The sequence below is a fragment of the Gopherus flavomarginatus genome, chromosome 1 (genome assembly GCF_025201925.1).
Source record: "Gopherus flavomarginatus isolate rGopFla2 chromosome 1, rGopFla2.mat.asm, whole genome shotgun sequence".
Classification (NCBI taxonomy): Eukaryota; Metazoa; Chordata; order Testudines; family Testudinidae; genus Gopherus; species Gopherus flavomarginatus.
Window position 1 is genome coordinate 56665954 of NC_066617.1, and position 17352 is coordinate 56683305.

General features: G+C 41.5%; 1 protein-coding gene across 26 annotated transcripts in view; it reads left to right on the forward strand.

Annotated features, from left to right (window-relative positions):
* The window catches only part of NRCAM (neuronal cell adhesion molecule), a 364115-nt gene that overhangs the window by 237425 nt on the left and 109338 nt on the right, over window positions 1-17352 (forward strand). For 18 of the 26 annotated variants that reach the window (XR_007772049.1, XR_007772048.1, XM_050936052.1 and 15 more), the window contains 6 exons: window positions 4058-4075; window positions 6718-6823; window positions 14859-15055; window positions 15998-16120; window positions 16541-16711; window positions 17262-17318. Coding sequence is in view for 24 of the 26 variants with exons in the window: in XM_050936052.1 (XP_050792009.1) it covers window positions 4058-4075; window positions 6718-6823; window positions 14859-15055; window positions 15998-16120; window positions 16541-16711; window positions 17262-17318 (672 nt within the window). In the remaining 2 variants the exon portion in view is untranslated. The remainder of the gene's footprint in view (window positions 1-4057; window positions 4076-6717; window positions 6824-14858; window positions 15056-15997; window positions 16121-16540; window positions 16712-17261; window positions 17319-17352) is intronic. The other 8 variants (XM_050936062.1, XM_050936072.1, XM_050936064.1 and 5 more) reach the window with 3 other exon arrangements.

Consider the following 17352-nt stretch of genomic DNA (forward strand, 5'->3'; position numbering starts at 1 on the left):
GAATCTATGTATCAAAATATTTTAATCATTAAATGTTCACTTTCAATTTATAATGTTTTAAAAGAACTGTACAAATAAAATGGCCTACATAGTTAACCTGAAAATGGCTGATGGAAGATTTCCATAATTATGACAAACTTCTAAAAGTATCTATTATAGGCCAGGCTAGTGGCCCAACACTTCCCATTATAAGACCCCATCTTCAGTAGTTTATAACTTTGCCGAACTTTGACCATTTTGGCTGAAATTTTCCTTTCCATGTTCAATGCTTGGTGTCTGCCTTAGGTTGGATTTTTTTGGAAAATTTCAACCAAACAGTTCAGTCATTTTCAGGAACAAGCTAGAGAAAAATACATTGTTTCTCCCATGGATCATTCCAGGAAGGAGGTCCAGGCCCAGGACTGGCAAAGGTAATTAAGAGCCTTAGGTGGCATAGGGGGACAGCTTCCCCAGGGCCAATCCTCCCCTTCTCCCTGTTTGCAGGTGGGGGGGTCGGGGTGCAACAAGGGAGGACCAGGGGGCTCAGATCTCCCCCCTTTGGCCATAGACAGAGAGGTGTGGAAAGCCGGCGGGGAGGAGGTCCTGGTTTCTTCAGGGAGCAGGGAGGGAGATGAGAGGGTAGTGGGGGAGAAAGAGCTGGAAGCAACCTCCTTAATTCCTACCTATTTTTTTTTTCATAAATATCCCAAAGTTAGCATCTCTGCCCCAGGCTACCTGGCGCTCCAGGGAGCAGGTCACCCTGTTAGAATGGCATTTCCTAAATTTGGAATGCTTGACTTTGCGACCTTAATAATGTTTTTTTCACAAAGGGGTGTGTGTGTGTGTGTGTGTGTGTGTGTGTGTGTGTAAAATACTAAAAATAAACTACATAAAAGTAAAAGTATCAATTCACTAAAGAGACCTAAGTGTTATGGTAGATATCTCAATGAAGATCTCTGCTCAATGTGCAGATGCAGTCAAAAGAGCAAACAAGATGGTACAATATATAAAGAATAGGATGGAGAATAATACATAAAATATTATAATGCCATTGTAGAAATCAGTGGTGCAGCTTTATCCACAGTACTGTGCAGGACTGTTCACGCCATCTCACATGGGTATTTCAGAATTATAGAGGGTTCAGAAACAGGTAATGAAAATGGTTAGGGACATGAGAACCTTCTTACATGTTGAGATATTGAAAAGGCTGGGATTGTTTACCTTAGAAAGAAAACAAATAAGAAAGGGCATAATACAACTATATAAAATAATGAATGGTACAAAGAAAGTAGATCTGGAGTTCCTGTTCTCCCTGTCTCCTAACACACACAAGGAGATGTTCAATTAAATTAAAAAATGCCAAATTTTAAAGTGATAAAAGGAAATACTGTTTACTCCTGGGGCATTCTGTGCCAAAAAACTGAAAATTCTTTATGCAATATTTCAAAACTCTGCAAACTTTATTTGTCAAAATAACACTACATAATCACACCAGTTTCAATTATTTGGGTGATTTATTTTGAAATACCTGTCAGAAAATATGTCTGTAACAATACAGACACACACTAAAATTCCCCCAGGAGCAGAAAGTTAAAGAACTCCCTATGAAAACCCAGTTCTTGTTTCTCTGCCCCCTTTCCTTCCCCCAGAGCCCATCCAGGGGCCAGATACCCACAGCTCCTCCCCCGAGCCCAGCCATGGTACCCTTCCTGCCAATACACCCAAACCTCTCCCTTGCAGAGCCCAGTTGCAGGGCCACCCTTGACCAGACACCCCTACCCCCAGAGCCCAGATATCCACCCTCTTTCCCTCCATAGAGCCAAGCCGTGGCTCCCCCAGCCCAGACACCCTCCCCAGAGCCCAGGGATCCAGAGGGAGAAACAGCCTGATGCTTGGTCCCAGGCTTGCATGGAGCTTCCTGCGTGCTGCTGTCTCCTTCCCTAAGAGTGTGCTGATAACTGCAGCTGCCAAGAACCCTCTAACTCCCTCCCCCCAGCAGTGTCTTCTATGTGTGAGCTGGGCTCTGTCTGATCTAGTGGCCCTTAGTGGTGGCCCGCAGCACTGAAGCCCATTTCTGTGGGGGAAAGGAAATTCTGTGTGCACAATGTTAATTTCTGCAAAATTCTGCATTGTGCAATGGCACAGACTTCCCCCAGGAGTAACTGTTCCACATATGCTACACCAAGGATTATATGGGCAATTTGCTGGGAGTCTGAGGTAGATTCCTAACTGATGTAAAACAGCCCCCTTTATCTTCGAGCTAGTGGTGTAGTCTGCAGGGACTAAAAGGCCAAAAGGTAGTTTTGCAACTTTATTCAGGGCATTCAAGGCGTCTGGCTCCACTTCCATTTTGAAGATCAGCATGGTCATGGGCCATGTTTCAGAATTCTGAGCCACAAGTTCCCCCTTAGGTGCTATGCCTGTCTTAAACCAGTTGTCTGAAAGGACAATTTAGGACCACGGATAACAGGGATTAATACATGAGCAAATTCACGGATGTCTCTAATCTGCATGGTTTCCTTTACCCCAGTGTTGTCTGTAATAAACAATTATCTACTGTAATGATCTTGGGGTTCATTAAACAACAAACCAATGAATAAGAAAAGAATAAAACTTTTAATAAAACAAACTAGAGAGATTCTGTGGTGTACTGCTGTACACAGCTACATAATGTTCTCAGTGCCAGCTTCCAGCGCACATCTCTAAATTCCTATATTCATAATACTGTCCCTTATGAGGGAGCATCTCTGCATTATAATCTTCCACAAACATATGTCTACATCCGCTACTGTAAATGCTTATTTTTCTTTGATAACAATACACCTAAATTGCAAGCATTTCGGCTTTTTCCCTACAGATTTCCCAAATATTTCAAACTAATGACCTTCGTTTCTATAACAAGATCAATATATCTAAATGAGACTGGACTTGTAAATGCCCTTACAGCACTACATTACTAAACTGCCATTCTGTGATTTTTAAGGCATGAGGTACAAATGCCTATGTTTTCTAAGTAGAATTTGTTTCCCTGGCTCTTTAATTTTACACAATAAAAAGAAAAGTAATTCAAGCCCCTTCTTAGATTTGAAATGTATATAGTTTATTTGAATGATTTATGTGCCCATCACAGTGGTATCTGGGTGCATGAAAAGCTGTAAAAGCAATGCTTTAGATAGATTAACCTGCCTGCAATAGACAGCACATATGGCCCTCTTACCTATACCATGCCAACTCTTAACAAGAAAGAAGTACGCCCTCCTACCTTGACCTGAGTATATAATATAGAGACAGAGATTTTTCAGCTGATACAGATAAATATCCATTAACAAAGAAAACAAAGAATCTGAACAAATGTCTGTAGCTAAATTATTGTTTTTATAAATAATGGTAAAAACAATCAGAAAATTCTTAATTATCTCAGTGTGACCAAGGGATGATCAACAGTGTAGTAATGAAAGGTTGTTTTAGTCTTTTCACTCTCTGAAATATTATTGAATAACCATATGCAAAGTAACTGGTATGAAGATGAGATCATATAGTGTAGCATGTGACAGGGAAGATTAATTGCACTTTTCAATTATTTTTCAAATTGAAATTAATTGCATGTCTGTGGAATAGAGTTAGATGCTTTTGTGTTTGTAAGAGTTATTTTAACTTTAAGCATTTGCTTTGTATATCCATACAGTAATATGGGTAGATTGATTTTGTCTGCCGCATGAGGGCAATGCTATTAATTCTGATTTCCTGCCTCCTCAATACTTCCAAATCAATGTTCTATGTCCTTCTTAGGTCAATGCACATACCATGGTTGCCATTAAAAAGTGAACATTTCAAAGCAGTTTCCTACACAGTGGCATCTGAGATACTGTAGTATTTCCTGACACAGTGGGAAATGTTTTTAGTATTTCAGATATTACTGTGTAGTAACTGTTGATAAATGTTCTCTTTATAGATGACCATGTATATGTCAGAGATACTTACCTTTCCTCTCTAAGATGCTAAGTTTCTTCTTACTAACAAATGATTCTCTTTAATCTTTGTTTGCCCATTCACCTGCTGATTCTGATGGGGGGAAAAGCAATACTTCTCAAAGAATGTAAGTTTCTGTCCAAAAAAATAGATAGTGAAAAATAAAATGTGTGCTGCTTAAATTAATAGTTATTTTGTTGAGCATTAAGTGTAAAGTCCAAATGATGTGGATCTGGTATTTGTTCACAGTTGTGTTTGCTGTGGCAAAATGTTTTGTGCATGCAGTGTTAAGAGAACACTATTGTATACATGTCAGCTTGAAGATATTTTTATAAAATAAAACATTTAAACACAATTTGATTTTACTTTACCTGAATAGTAAGAGTCTTACAATTTTTTTTAAAAAGCAATTTGCTATTGCTACTTTCAGGAGTAAACACATTTGGTGAAACTGAATTCATTGAGAGGTGTGCATGCATAAGGCAGGGACAGTATGACCCAGTCATTTTTTTTATACCTCTGAAGGTGGAGAAATTTTTATTTCTTTTTAAACAGTAAATACAGTGAATTAACTAGGTCCAATCTTCCTTCAGGATGCACTAACACAGCCATTGTGCCCATCTTGAGTCCAGTGAGTTAAGTACAATTGGACTCCCCAGAGGTTTCAATGTTTTCAGGTCTTGATGCTGGATTGAGGTCTTATATGTGCATCAGGTGCTATCAATATACTGTATTATAAAAGTGCTCAAATTATACCCCTTTTCAGATAGCACTTTTGCCATCTTAGAACATTGGGTGTATTGGTCCTGAGAACGGTTCCTCAGAGGGGAAAAAAACTAGCCTCTGACTGCTTCTCTACAGGAACATGTGAAGAGTCATCACCCTGGGAAGAAAACCTCCCAATCACTTTCCTGCGTACAGTGAGGTAGGAAAGGAGATGCTAACCCTGAAGGACCTGTTCTGTTCTATTTAGGGTATTATACCGTGCCATGTTGCCATGGTATTTGAACATGTCCACCTTGCTATTCCGGGACTTGCTATTCCAGGATGTGCAACTCCCACTGCAACCCACTGGGAAGTACATCCTGGAACGGTTGGCCCCTTTTGAAACCATTTCTCTTTCTCTTTTCAAGATATGTATTTGCTAGTCAAATAGAGAAATATGCATTTGCAATGAGTTAATGAAAAATTTCCAAAATTTGTAAAAAAGATTGGCTCTCAGAATTTCAGTACCTTCCTGTTAGTGTGACAGTTAGGGCCCAGTACTGTGAGGCACTTGAGCACATCCTGTGAGATGCTTGCACTCTCAACTCCCATTGTTAAGATCAGGATCCTTGTTACTAAGACTTCTTCTAATTTTGAGGTACTAACCAACTTCTAGCTGGAAAATCATACATAGTTGTTTTATGACTCCTCTGCAGCATGTTTAGCACAATCTTAGGATCACAGTGCTACAATCCTTACACACAGAAGTGTCCAAGAGGAACTTTATGGTGAATATTTTTCTCAGTGAACATTTTTTTACCAATGTGAGGGTTTCAGGATGATACCCTTACAGATCAGTTCAGATAATTCAATGGTTAAGTGTATACTGGGGTATGCTTACATGCACAATAATTTATATTTGTTTTCAGAGGAATTTACTCTGGAAAAAAGCAGAATATCTGAAGATTTCATAGGCTAAGGGATTTCATAGACTTTATTTATTTAAAGCTGAGCATTCAGGAATAGAACTCTGAACTGCTGTAATGATATCCTGGCAGCCCCTGTAGTGTAAAACAGATTGATAGTGAGATATGCAGTAAGACATTGATTGGCACTGTCTGCAACTCCTTTTTTTGTCATGAAATTTTAAATTCCTTTCTATGCAAAGAGAGGTGCAGTCAATGGTAAATGATTGCAAATTACTTTACATAGATTGGCACCAACTCCTTCGCCAGGGGAATGAGTTTCAAATCATGCCAATCATTCTTGAGCACTTGCTGACCCTGACATCTCTTGTTCATCCTTGGCCAGTTTAGCAAAATGGATATTCCTTATTATTTTACGGAAAAGGTAGAAAATGCAAAATCCATTTTAGGTTTGTTCAGTACTAGGAGAATAAAATGCAAAAATTCTACAAGTGCTATTTTTGATACAGAATTCCCAAATGTGTCAGTATCTGGCTATACTTATTTTTCTAAACACTTAAGCTATAGTCAAACTTTCAGGTACAAATTTATGCAAAAATTATTTTACTCCTGAAATGTAGTTTTCCTTAAATTATACCTCAAGTGTGAATTAGTCATGTTACTACTAAAATTTAGTGCAAACTGGACTCCTACTTAAAGTGTTTGAAACACATCCAATGTTTATAAACTGGAGACAATGTACATCACTTTTGATTGGTTTTGTACACTGAAGAGAGCTCTTTTCAAGTGTAAATTAGGGCTCTTGTTTGTTTGTTTTAAAATATTTGTTGACTTTAAGGATTCAGGTGTCCTTTGACTTCACAAATATTGAATGAGATCTGTAGTATATTAAACAAGGAATATCTATGAAACCTCTTGGGAAGGGTCTTCAGTTGTGGTAAATCAGCACTGCTTCATTGAAGTGAATAGAGCTAACCTGATGTACAACAGTAGAGTGTCTTGCCTTTTGAATGCAAAGGATACCTTAATACCAATTTTTTGTTGCTAATTTTGTCTTTTCTGCCTATAAAACTGGTGTGTTGGTACCTTGAAAATATCATTGTTTCTTAATGTTTCTTAATTATGTTCTGCAATAAAGTATCACAGCCTCCAACAATAACTCAGCAATCTCCAAAAGACTACATTGTTGACCCTCGAGAGAATATTGTAATACAATGTGAAGCAAAAGGGAAGCCACCTCCTAGGTTAGTACTACTTTCATTGTTTTTGCTGTTACAGAAATAATGTGGAAAATCTAGAATAACAAATATGGAAAGTATCAGGGGGTAGCCGTGTTAGTCTGGATTGTAAAACACATCAAAGAATCCTGTGGCACCTTAAAGACTAACAGATGTATTGGAGCATAATCTTTCGTGGGTGAATGCCCACTTCGTCAGACGTTTCTTGAAAACTAAGAGGAAATAAAGTAATTTTCTAGACTAACACACACAGCTTTAATCTAAGATAGTAACATCAAATCAGTGTGAAGTCTTAAGTTTACCATCCTTGTTATTTTTATAATAGTAATAATATCTGCATTAAGTGAGCCCTTCCAGTAGACGTGCAGAGGACATTGACTGAACAACAGTACCATAGAAACATCCAAAAAATGTATAGTGTTACAATTTTGAAACATCCTCTTAAAGTTTTCAATAGGAAAATCAGTAAGGGGATCATTACAGTAAGAGGAGTACTGTACATGGGGGACACTAGAAAGCATATCATAGCACTGATCTGATCACCTTCTATCTTGGATATCCTGGTGGAATTTCTAAAATGCAGGTGGTGTTTGACCACACATAACTGCCAGAACAAGGCTGAAAGTGGAGGTCTCAATTTCATCCATGGTCTGCACCATTATTTGCTTGATTGATGTATTCCATGATTTGTAAATTGTCTAGTTTCGTGAGCAAAATGCAATAAGCTAAGGAATGTGTGTCAGCTTAAACTTGAGTGTCTTTGTTTTCTAGGTTTATTTTATAGCTTTCATATTATTCAGAGTATATTAGCGGCAGAGGTGGTGGTGCTGCCTATAGTTAAGGTTCCCCAATAATTCCATTATAAGACCCTGTTTTCAGTTGCTTATAACTTTACCAATTTTTAATAATTCTAGCTGAAATTTTCTATGCTACATCTCTGCATGTTAGGCTGAATTGTTTGAAAAGTTTCAGCAGAAAGAGCTCAGCTGTTTTCTAGAATGAGGGCAAGCAAATATATATTGTTTTGCCAACATTCAGTGATGAGCTGCCAAAATATTAACAACAGGGTCCCTCCTCTCACCCCACGAGGAGGTCATGGCTGCCCCCTCCCAGGACTCCTGCCCCATCCAACCCATGTTCCTTGATGTTCCCCCGGGACCCTGCCCCATCCACCCCCCTTCCCTGTCCCTTGACTACCTCCTGCTGCCCCATCCAACCCTTCCTCTCATTCCTGATTGCGCCCTGAGACCCCTGCCCCATCCAACCACCCCTTCTCCCTGTCCCCTGACTGCCCCTGGAACTCCTGCCCCTGACTGCCCCCCACCGCCCCATCCAACCCCTGCTCCTTCCTGACTGCCCCCCCAGGATCCTTGCCACCATTCAATCCCCCTGTTCCCTGCCCTCTGACCTCCCCACCCCCCCACAACCCCCAAACTCCCCTGCACTCTTCCAACACCCCCCCCGCCCCCTTACCGCGCTGCCTGGAGCCACTCGGCCAGGACCAGCACCAGCGCCGCAGGGCCCGAGCCAGACTGGGCTGGGCCGGGAGCCGCAACCGCAGGGCCAGGACCAGCACCGGCGCTGCGGGGGCCAGGCCAGCGCCACGGGGCCGGGACCAGCACCAGCGCCGCAGGGGCTGGGCTGGCCACCGCGGGGCCAGGACCGGCACCATGGGGGCGGGGTGGGGCCAGGCTGGGCTGCAGCCGCGGGGCCGGGACGGCGCCCCGGGGCCGAAGCTGGGGGCAGGGCCGTCCTTAGGCATAGGCAGAATAGGCAGCCGCATAGGGCCTCACTCTGCCTGGGGGCACCACTCTGCAGGCAGCCCAGACAGTGTAGAAGCAGGGCTGCTGGGTCCTAGAGAGAGCCGAATGCAGCACAGTCTGAGGAATGGGATTGGCTGCTGGGGTCTCTGGAGGGGGGGTAGGGTTGGGAAAGGAGCTCACCTGTGAGTGTGACTCTTTCCCCCCGGCTGAGGTGAGGTGAGGCAGGCTCTGTGGCTCTGGAACCAGTATCCTTTGTTGTCTCCCATAACATCCATTCTTCTCCCCCTTGCCCCACGGAGCACTCCCTCCTTTCTCCCTCCTCCCCAGGAGCACCCCTCTCTCTCTCCTCCCTCCCCTCCGTCAGGGCTGGGTTGGGTGAGGTGCTGGGGGATAGGTGGGGGGAGGAGGCTGGCTGGGTGCCTGCTGAGGAATGAAAGTGAAAGTAACTCACTTCCTCGGCAGGCAGCCAGAATTGGAATGTCACACAGGGCTTGGCTGGGGTTAGCCAGATGTGTGAAAAATCAGGATAGGGGATTGGGGTAGGGTGAGCAGATATCCCTATTTTATAGGGACAGTCCCAATTTTGGGGTCTTTTTCTTATATAGGTTCCTTTTACACCACCACCCCCAGCCATCCCTGTCCTGACTTTACACACTTTCTGTCTGGTCACTCTAGGTGGGGGTAATTGGTGCCTATATAAGACAAAGCCCCAAATATCGGGACTGGCCCTATAAAATCAGGACATCTGGATCTATCACCCTAGCTGGGGAGCACCTCTCCCCCGGGCTGGCAGCTGCCAGTGATCCATCTCATCCGGGGGGAGCTGCACAGGGCAGGATGAGCTGCTGTGGCTCCATGGGTGTCCCGTCCCTGAGATCAGATGCTGTGCTAACTTCACCATGGTCTGTTGGGCTGGCGGCGGTGCCCATTGGCGTGTGATTGGACCTGAGGGTTTGCTGCTGCTGTTGCCACTCTGCACCCCAAGAGGTGGATTTTGGGGTCCTCAGTTTTCCACCTATCTCCTCCTCTACTGCAGCTGTTGGACCAGCAGGCTGGGGGGTGAGCCAAGCATGAAAGCAGCACTGTGTTGCCATTTAGATTGTAATTTAAAATTTTGTTTGCCAAAAATTCTTGCTAACAATCCTGAATCCAATTTCAATATTTTTTTTTAAAAAAAAATCAATATCTTAGCCAAAAACAGAAAATTAAGTTGTTGACAATTATTAGTGACAGGTTTGGTTTGAGGCAGGGAGTTGGTCAGTTTTCATCAGAGAAACAAAAAGTGTTGACTGACTTTCCTATAGCCTGTTACTCCTGATAAGAGCCCTTCAACAACTGTAATATGCTCATCTCCTTACTAGTGTATAAAGCAGGGTTCGGCAACCTACAGCACACGTGTCAAAGGTGGCAGGTGAGCTGATTTTTGATGGTATGCAGCAGCAGGCTGAGCGTCTCAGCCCATCACTGCTCTGGGGTTCCGGCTGCTGCCCTATTGCCAGCTGGAATACCAGCCATCGGCCCCACTCAGCACCTGCTGCTGGCCTGGGGACCCCCAAGGAATCCCGGGCTGGCAGTGGGCTGAGCAAGCCAGTTGAACCACTCAACCTGCTGTCAGCCTGGGGTTCCATTCACTCAGCCGGCAGCGGGCTGAGTGGGATGGTGGCGGGCTGAGCGGGCTGGTGGCGGGCTGAGCAGGGCCGGTGGGGGGTTGAGTGGCTCAGTCTGCTGCCAGTCTGGGGTGCCAGCAGCACTCAGCCTACTGCTACTCCGGGGTTCCGGCTGCCAGCCCCTTGCCAGTCAGAAGCTCAGCTGCCAGCCCCACTCTGCCTCCTGCCAGCCTGGGTGAGCAGAATCCCAGGCTGGTAGCGGGCTGAGCAGAGCCTGGGATCCTTGTCTAGGGTTCCAGCCACCAGCCTGCTGCCGGTTTGGGGTTTCATTTACTCAGCTGGCAGTGGCCTGAGCAGGACTGGTGACCAAGACCTCAGATAATAACAATAGTTTATTTATATAATATAGACATAGAGAGGAACCTTCTACAAACATTAAAATGTATCACTGGCACGAGAAACCTTAAATTACAGTGAACTTGGCACATCACTTCTGAAAGGTGGCTGACCCCTGGTATAGAGTGACCATATGTTGTACTAAGATTCTCCTGCTTTTTTTTTTCCTTGTGAGTCAGTATAACTTTTGCCAGCCCAGAAGTTGGGCAGCCAATGTTTTACGTTTTCACAATGTTTTCTCCAACTTTCATAAAGTAAATACATAGTTAATATGAGTTAAAAAGGCCAGGGACACTTCTTTGTGAAGAATCTGTACAGCAGGTCATGCCCATAGACGATCCAGAAAAGAAATTTGAGGTTGAATTTTTTAATGTTGTGATGGATAAAGCAGTATCTGCTGTTGATGAAAGGTTTAATACCTTGCAAGTACATCATGAACAGTTTGGATTTTTGTATGACATAACTAAATTCAACAAAATAGGAAAACAAGAGCAACTAATGACAAAGTGCAAGAATCTAGAGAGCCTCCTGAAGCACGGTGATAGTTTTGATTTAAATGGACTTGAACTGTACGAAGAATTGAGTACACTGTCATCAATGTTGCCACATGCAAAATCGGTGATGGACATTGTACAGTTTATTCATACCCGCAAACTTGTTGACATATATCCTAATGTGTACATTGCCACTCGTATTCTACTGACAATTCCTGTAACAGTAGCATCAGGAGAACGGAGTTTCTCAAAACTAAAGCTCATTAAAAACTATCTCCGCTCTACAATGAGTCAGGAACACTTGACTGGTCTTGCTACTCTTGCAATCGAACAAGACACGACTTTGTCTTTGTCATATGATGACATTATTACTGATTTTGCAGCCAAAAAAGCCAGAAAGATTGCTTTTAATTAAAAACAAATCTTTGTTTCAATACCTCTTCATATACATTTCCAATAAAATTTTGATAAATTAAAAAAAATATATTAGTTGCATCATTCTGTCATATCAGAATTTTTTCTACAGTGCTGCTTCTTTAGTGCTAGTCCATCAGCATTACAGTGTGCTTAATTAAGTTAAACTGGTTTTAATAATGTGAATGTGGCAAGTTTTCCAATACTATAAGCTTATGTTTGTGTTGCCAAGAGCAGATCAGGCACAGGGGCACCAGTTTAATAATCTCGCCTAGGGCACCATAAATCCTAAAGCCGGCCCTGGCTGGGGGTGTGGGGCTCGGGCCGGGACAGGACGGGGCTAGAGCTGCTCGGCCCGGGCCAGGCTGGAGCCGCGGTGCTGGTACCAGGAGACGGGCCAGAGATAGCTACAGGGCCGGAGCCAGGGGCACTCGGCTGAGGGCACTCGACCAGGGGTGCCAGGCTGAAGGGGAGCCGCTAAGCCTGCCGCACCTCCTCTCCCCCTGCGCCCCAGATTACCTACGTGCCCGCTGCTTGTTTCAGGCTTCTCGTGAACATCTGATTTGCGAGAAGCAGGGGAGGGGAAGGAGAAGGGGGCATTCAGGAGAGAAGGGGGAAGTGAGCTGGGGGCCGGGGCGGAGTGCCGGAGCTTTTGTTAAATAAAGCCCTTATAGAACCGGTTGTCCTGGAACAACCTGTTCTAAAAGGACTTCTAAATTTAACAACTGGTTCCTGCGAACCGGCTCCAGCTCACCACTGCCAATGTTAAAAAAAATCTTACAAATTTTGTTGAGAAGCTCTAATTCCCTCCAGTTTTTAGAATGAGGTCTTGAAAATATTCAGGGATGTGACTATAGGATCAAAGAGAGGTTCTTTTTGGTGCCCCATGGAAATCCACCTGAATTTATTCAATTTATAAACATCTGAAAATTACCATTTGTGTACTTTCAGTAGATGTTTGATAGAGGCTGGAAGTAAAGTTCACCAAACATTCTGAGTACTGAGCATGCTCCACTCACACAGTGCTCTATGCAAACTATACTAAGCATTCTTCACTGCCACAGAGCTCACTGACATACTCCAACCCGGGGCTGAGCAGGACTTCTCATGGAATTGTTCATTCTGATGTCTGGGGGAGTTGTGATGCTGGACACCAGACCCGAGAGCAGGGAGATTTTCTCTCCTGTGCTCTCAATGTTTTTATTGTAAGATGTTTTTAATGTCACACATCTGTTGCAGAAGTGCGGTAGCATCTCTAGCGTTAATGCTGAACCAGAATTTCTATTTTAACAGAGGTAATGACATTCTTTAAAAACTCGGTGTTGAGTGAGATGATGAATTTGTAATGCTTACTGTAGTTTGTGAAGTGCTTGAATTTTCTAGTGCATTTTCCAAAGAAAAGTTGGCGGAGGGGAAAGGGAGGGGGTGACGAGGCAGGGACATCCTGAGTTTAGTTATGCCTATTTTCATAGGCACTATGTGACCAAATATTTATTTTGATTGAACTAATTGACCTGATCCATTAGGTCAAGCAGTAGAGGCTCATCTTTTAGATCAAGTAGTTCTGGGTTAGATCCCTGCAGACACAAGCGGAAATTAGCACGGCTTTGGAACTCTGAAATTCACTAGGGAGAGGGTTAATGCAATGTACCTCTTTGTCCCCTGCTATTAAATAAACCAGGGATTCTCAAACTGGGGGTCGGAACTCCAAAGTTGGTTGCAAGACTTGCTGGTGCCTGAGACCAAAGCCCGAGCCCCACCACCCGGGGCCAAAGCCCAACAGCTTCAGCTCTGGATGGTGGGCTCAGGTTACTGGCCCCCTTCTGGAGCTGAAGCCCTTGGGCTTTGCCCCCCACCCCATCTGGGGTGATAGGGCTCAAGCTTTGGCCCTTACCGCCAGTGTGACGGGGCTTGGATTTTGGCCACCCTCCTGGGCCCAGTGGAGCTCAGGTGGGCTCAGACTTTGGTCCCTTCTCCTGGGGTCGTGTAGTAATTTTTGTTGTCAAAAGGGGGTCGCGGTGCAATGACGTTTGAGAACCCCTGGATTAAATCATAGATTGAGGCTTCTGAGTATGCTGCTGCTTCTAGCTAACAAGCTGCCTTTTTAGCTCGAGCAACAGAAGCTCATGCTTTTAGATCTCGGTGTTCTAAGTTCAGGCTCCTACATTGCTCATTCCACATCTATCTATCTGAAGCTAAAATTTAACCCCATCTGTCTTCCACTCGTGGTGCTCATGGATTACGGAAACTCTCCTGAACTGTTCAACCATAGGAGGACATACCACAGTTTAAGCTGTGTGAACCCTGCTGAGTTGGTTGAATTTCACTTGTACTACATGTATTTAGATTTATAAGTAAAAATCTCACTAGTAATCAAATATAAATGTGCAATGTATGGCCGACTTTTGTATGTTTAAGGGTCTGATCCTGAGAGATAATGAGTATCAGCAGCCACTGATTACACAAGGGATTGTATGTGCTCAGCACTTCATGAGGTGCAGCCATATAATCATGATCCTAGCATTGTATCAATGTGTTTTTGGAAGTAAGAGAATATATATTATGAATGCATTTTTAGAGCAGTAGGAGTGGCATACTACGGATCTATTTTTTTTCCTGAAAAGAAATCTTTATGAATTGTAATACTGTACATTCTCAGCAGCTACTTTACAAAACATCAGTTGTTTTAGCTAACACCAAAAGTAACAGATTTGTTATGGCCTTGGCGAATGCAAAATTTAACGTATAAAATCACTACTGTTTGAATTAGAATAGTGAAAAGCAATCAAATCCACAATGTTACCGTTTTATTCACTCTGGTAACTTAAAAAATGGACAAACTGATTAAGAGACATGATCTTCTGCTGAGACCTGATATGACACATTTCAGCCCAGATCAAAATCTTACAGGCTAGTTATAAACCCCTTTGAATAATGGGGCTTATAATGGAAATGCTAATGCAGCTTTAACAATATCAATTCTAGCAGATTTCACTGTATCATCTTTAGTGGAAAATGAATGCAGTTTTTTCTCTGTGATTAGTTTATCAATCCTTCTGTGTAATTTTATAATATAAATATTATAAATAATTTATAATTTGTCATTTAAAATAATATAAATAATATATAGCAAAATTGCTGACCTTAAAATGGCACCTATTAACAGGTGTAGCCAAGTCTTTTGTCTCAAAGCGTGTGTGTTTATTCTTCATTTCCCAGTTAAATAATTCAAATATATTGTTCTTAAGCCACATTTTTATGCTACACACAAAAATCTCTATGGTATTAAGAGATTTTCTGAAGTTATTTTTCTTGTTTTTTCCAAATCTTTAGTAATTAGTTTCCTATCTTGTATTTATGATTCTAGTTTCTCATGGACCCGTAATGGAACTCATTTTGATATAGATAAAGATGCCCGGGTAACAGTGAAGCCAAACTCAGGAACCCTTGTAATAAACATTATGAATGGCGGAAAGGCAGAAGCATATGAAGGAATATATCAGTGTACAGCAAGGAATGAACGTGGAGCAGCAATTTCCAATAACATTGTTATACGCTCATCCAGTAAGTGTAACTCTAAAATTCATCAAACCTGAAACATTTGTACTTATTTGTTTTATTGTGAACTTTTTGGTTTAATTATTTTCTTTTCTCCTTTCCTTAAAAAAAAAAGACATCTTTTTAATCATCAAAGCGATCTTGTTAGAAGGTAATTGTACAGTTTCTGATATTCTGGTTTAGTTCTATACTGCATGAAAAGCTGCCAATTTTCTCCAAAGTTCCTTAGTAAGTTAAACACCCAATATGTTTTCCTGGTTTTCAGTATGTCTGACTCATTTGTCATGTTTAAAATTGGACAGTGTATAAAACATTACAATTAGAAAAGAGAATTGTAAATCTTTAATGTATTTCTTTGATGTGGAGTACTTTAAAAAAAATCTGTTCTTGCAAAGTAATTACTTTAAAAAAAAACAAACCAAAGCCCTAACATGGAGTATATTGAGACAAAAACACATATCCCTCCTGTCCCCAGATCTTAAAATTTATTGTGGTATTATATTGTCGTACTTTTCAAACATCACAGCTCTTGAGCTCAAATGTATTTTCTTGAGCTCCTCTTATTTTTAACCATAGTCTTTGTTAAATCTCTCCACATGTAATGCCATTTCAGAACTGTCTCACTTTGCGTTTTTTCTAATTGTATACATTGCTTTTCTACATTATCCAGAATCAAACTTGTTAAATGTTAGTGATTACCCAGAAGAATCCCTTTCTGATTATTTAGAATAAAGCAATGATTCTCTAAAATGTATAAACAACAATATAATGCAACCTTTCTTTTTTCCAAAGAGAACACAACTATTCAGAAGTGGAAGTTATAATCCGTTCACAGTAAATGTCAGAGGACCGTTCCTTTTTAATTATGTTACACATATTGTTCTTTCATGGAATTCTGGAACTTTATCAATCCAGAGTGTTTATGAATGTGAAAATTATCTTCTACAGGATCCCCCTTGTGGACTAAAGAAAAAGTAGAACCAAAACATGTCAGAGAAGGTGATCCTCTAGTACTTCACTGCAGCCCTCCAGTTGGCTTACCACCACCTATAATATTTTGGATGGATAATTGTAAGTTTATATTAAATCTGTATAAATAACATATTTCTTGACCATTTTTATTACTGTTCTAAGTAATTTGTAATTACTTATGAAAAATTTCAGCAGACAGTATAGTTACTCAGTGAGGATAAAATCCAGTCTCTCCTTGTGTAAGGCTGCACAGTTCCACAGAACAGGAAGGGCCATGCCAGCAGAGAGGCTGCTCATCAGCAGTGTGTGCAGAGAGTTGAGGCTGTCTGCCTCAACCCTGTTGTGGTTTTATATTTGCTAAGGTATTTTTATGGGGAGATAAGGAAGCAGCTGATAGCACTTACAAAAAGATGAGACATTACAAAAGGCAGAAGGTAGGTCACATCTGGGGTCCACAGATCACTAATGTATTTCTTTATGTATTATAATGAAAATAAATGTATCCCTGTTTTTACTTAGCTTTCCAAAGGCTGCCTCAAAATGAAAGAGTTTCCCAAGGTCTAAATGGAGACCTTTATTTTTCTAATGTAAAACCAGAGGACACTCGTGAGGACTATATTTGTTATGCGAGATTTAATCACACTCAGACTATACAGCAGAAGCAACCTATTTCTGTGAAGGTGTTTTCAAGTAAGTATTACTTTTCTTAATTATACATTTATATTGTATTTATCTAGATTTTTCAGTTGCTGGCCTACGATTAAGTAGTTGTATGTGACAGAGAAATTGTAATCTTCATCACAATAAATAAGAAATAATTCAATACAACTTTAAAATATTAATATCCAGTTTTCTTTATAAATACTTTGCAAAAACATGAGCTGTGCTAAATAATACATGCTGTTTTACTTTCCATGTTCGCCTTTAAAATTTTACGTTGAATACTGCATTTTTCCTTTTCAATAATATCTCACTCAGATCACCTATATTTTGTACCATTTTACTTATTTAAAGATTATAGTATGATGAATACTGAATTTGAATTGGCAATCCTATGTGCGTACACCAGTTCATAGTGATCATGACTGTTCAAACGAATTAATCAGCAGACAGCTGCAAAAACATATTGCTTTCTGCTTGTATTGTTAAATCGACTTGGCCATAGAGATTCACGTTTGATGCCCAGTAATCTGATTTACCCCACCTGTATGCATTCTTCATGATATTCTGTTTGTTTCAGTGGATTCATTGAATGAAACTATATCTGCTAATTTGAGTGACACTGATTTTTATGGTGGTGAGTTATGGTGATCCCCACTGGTATTCCCTCT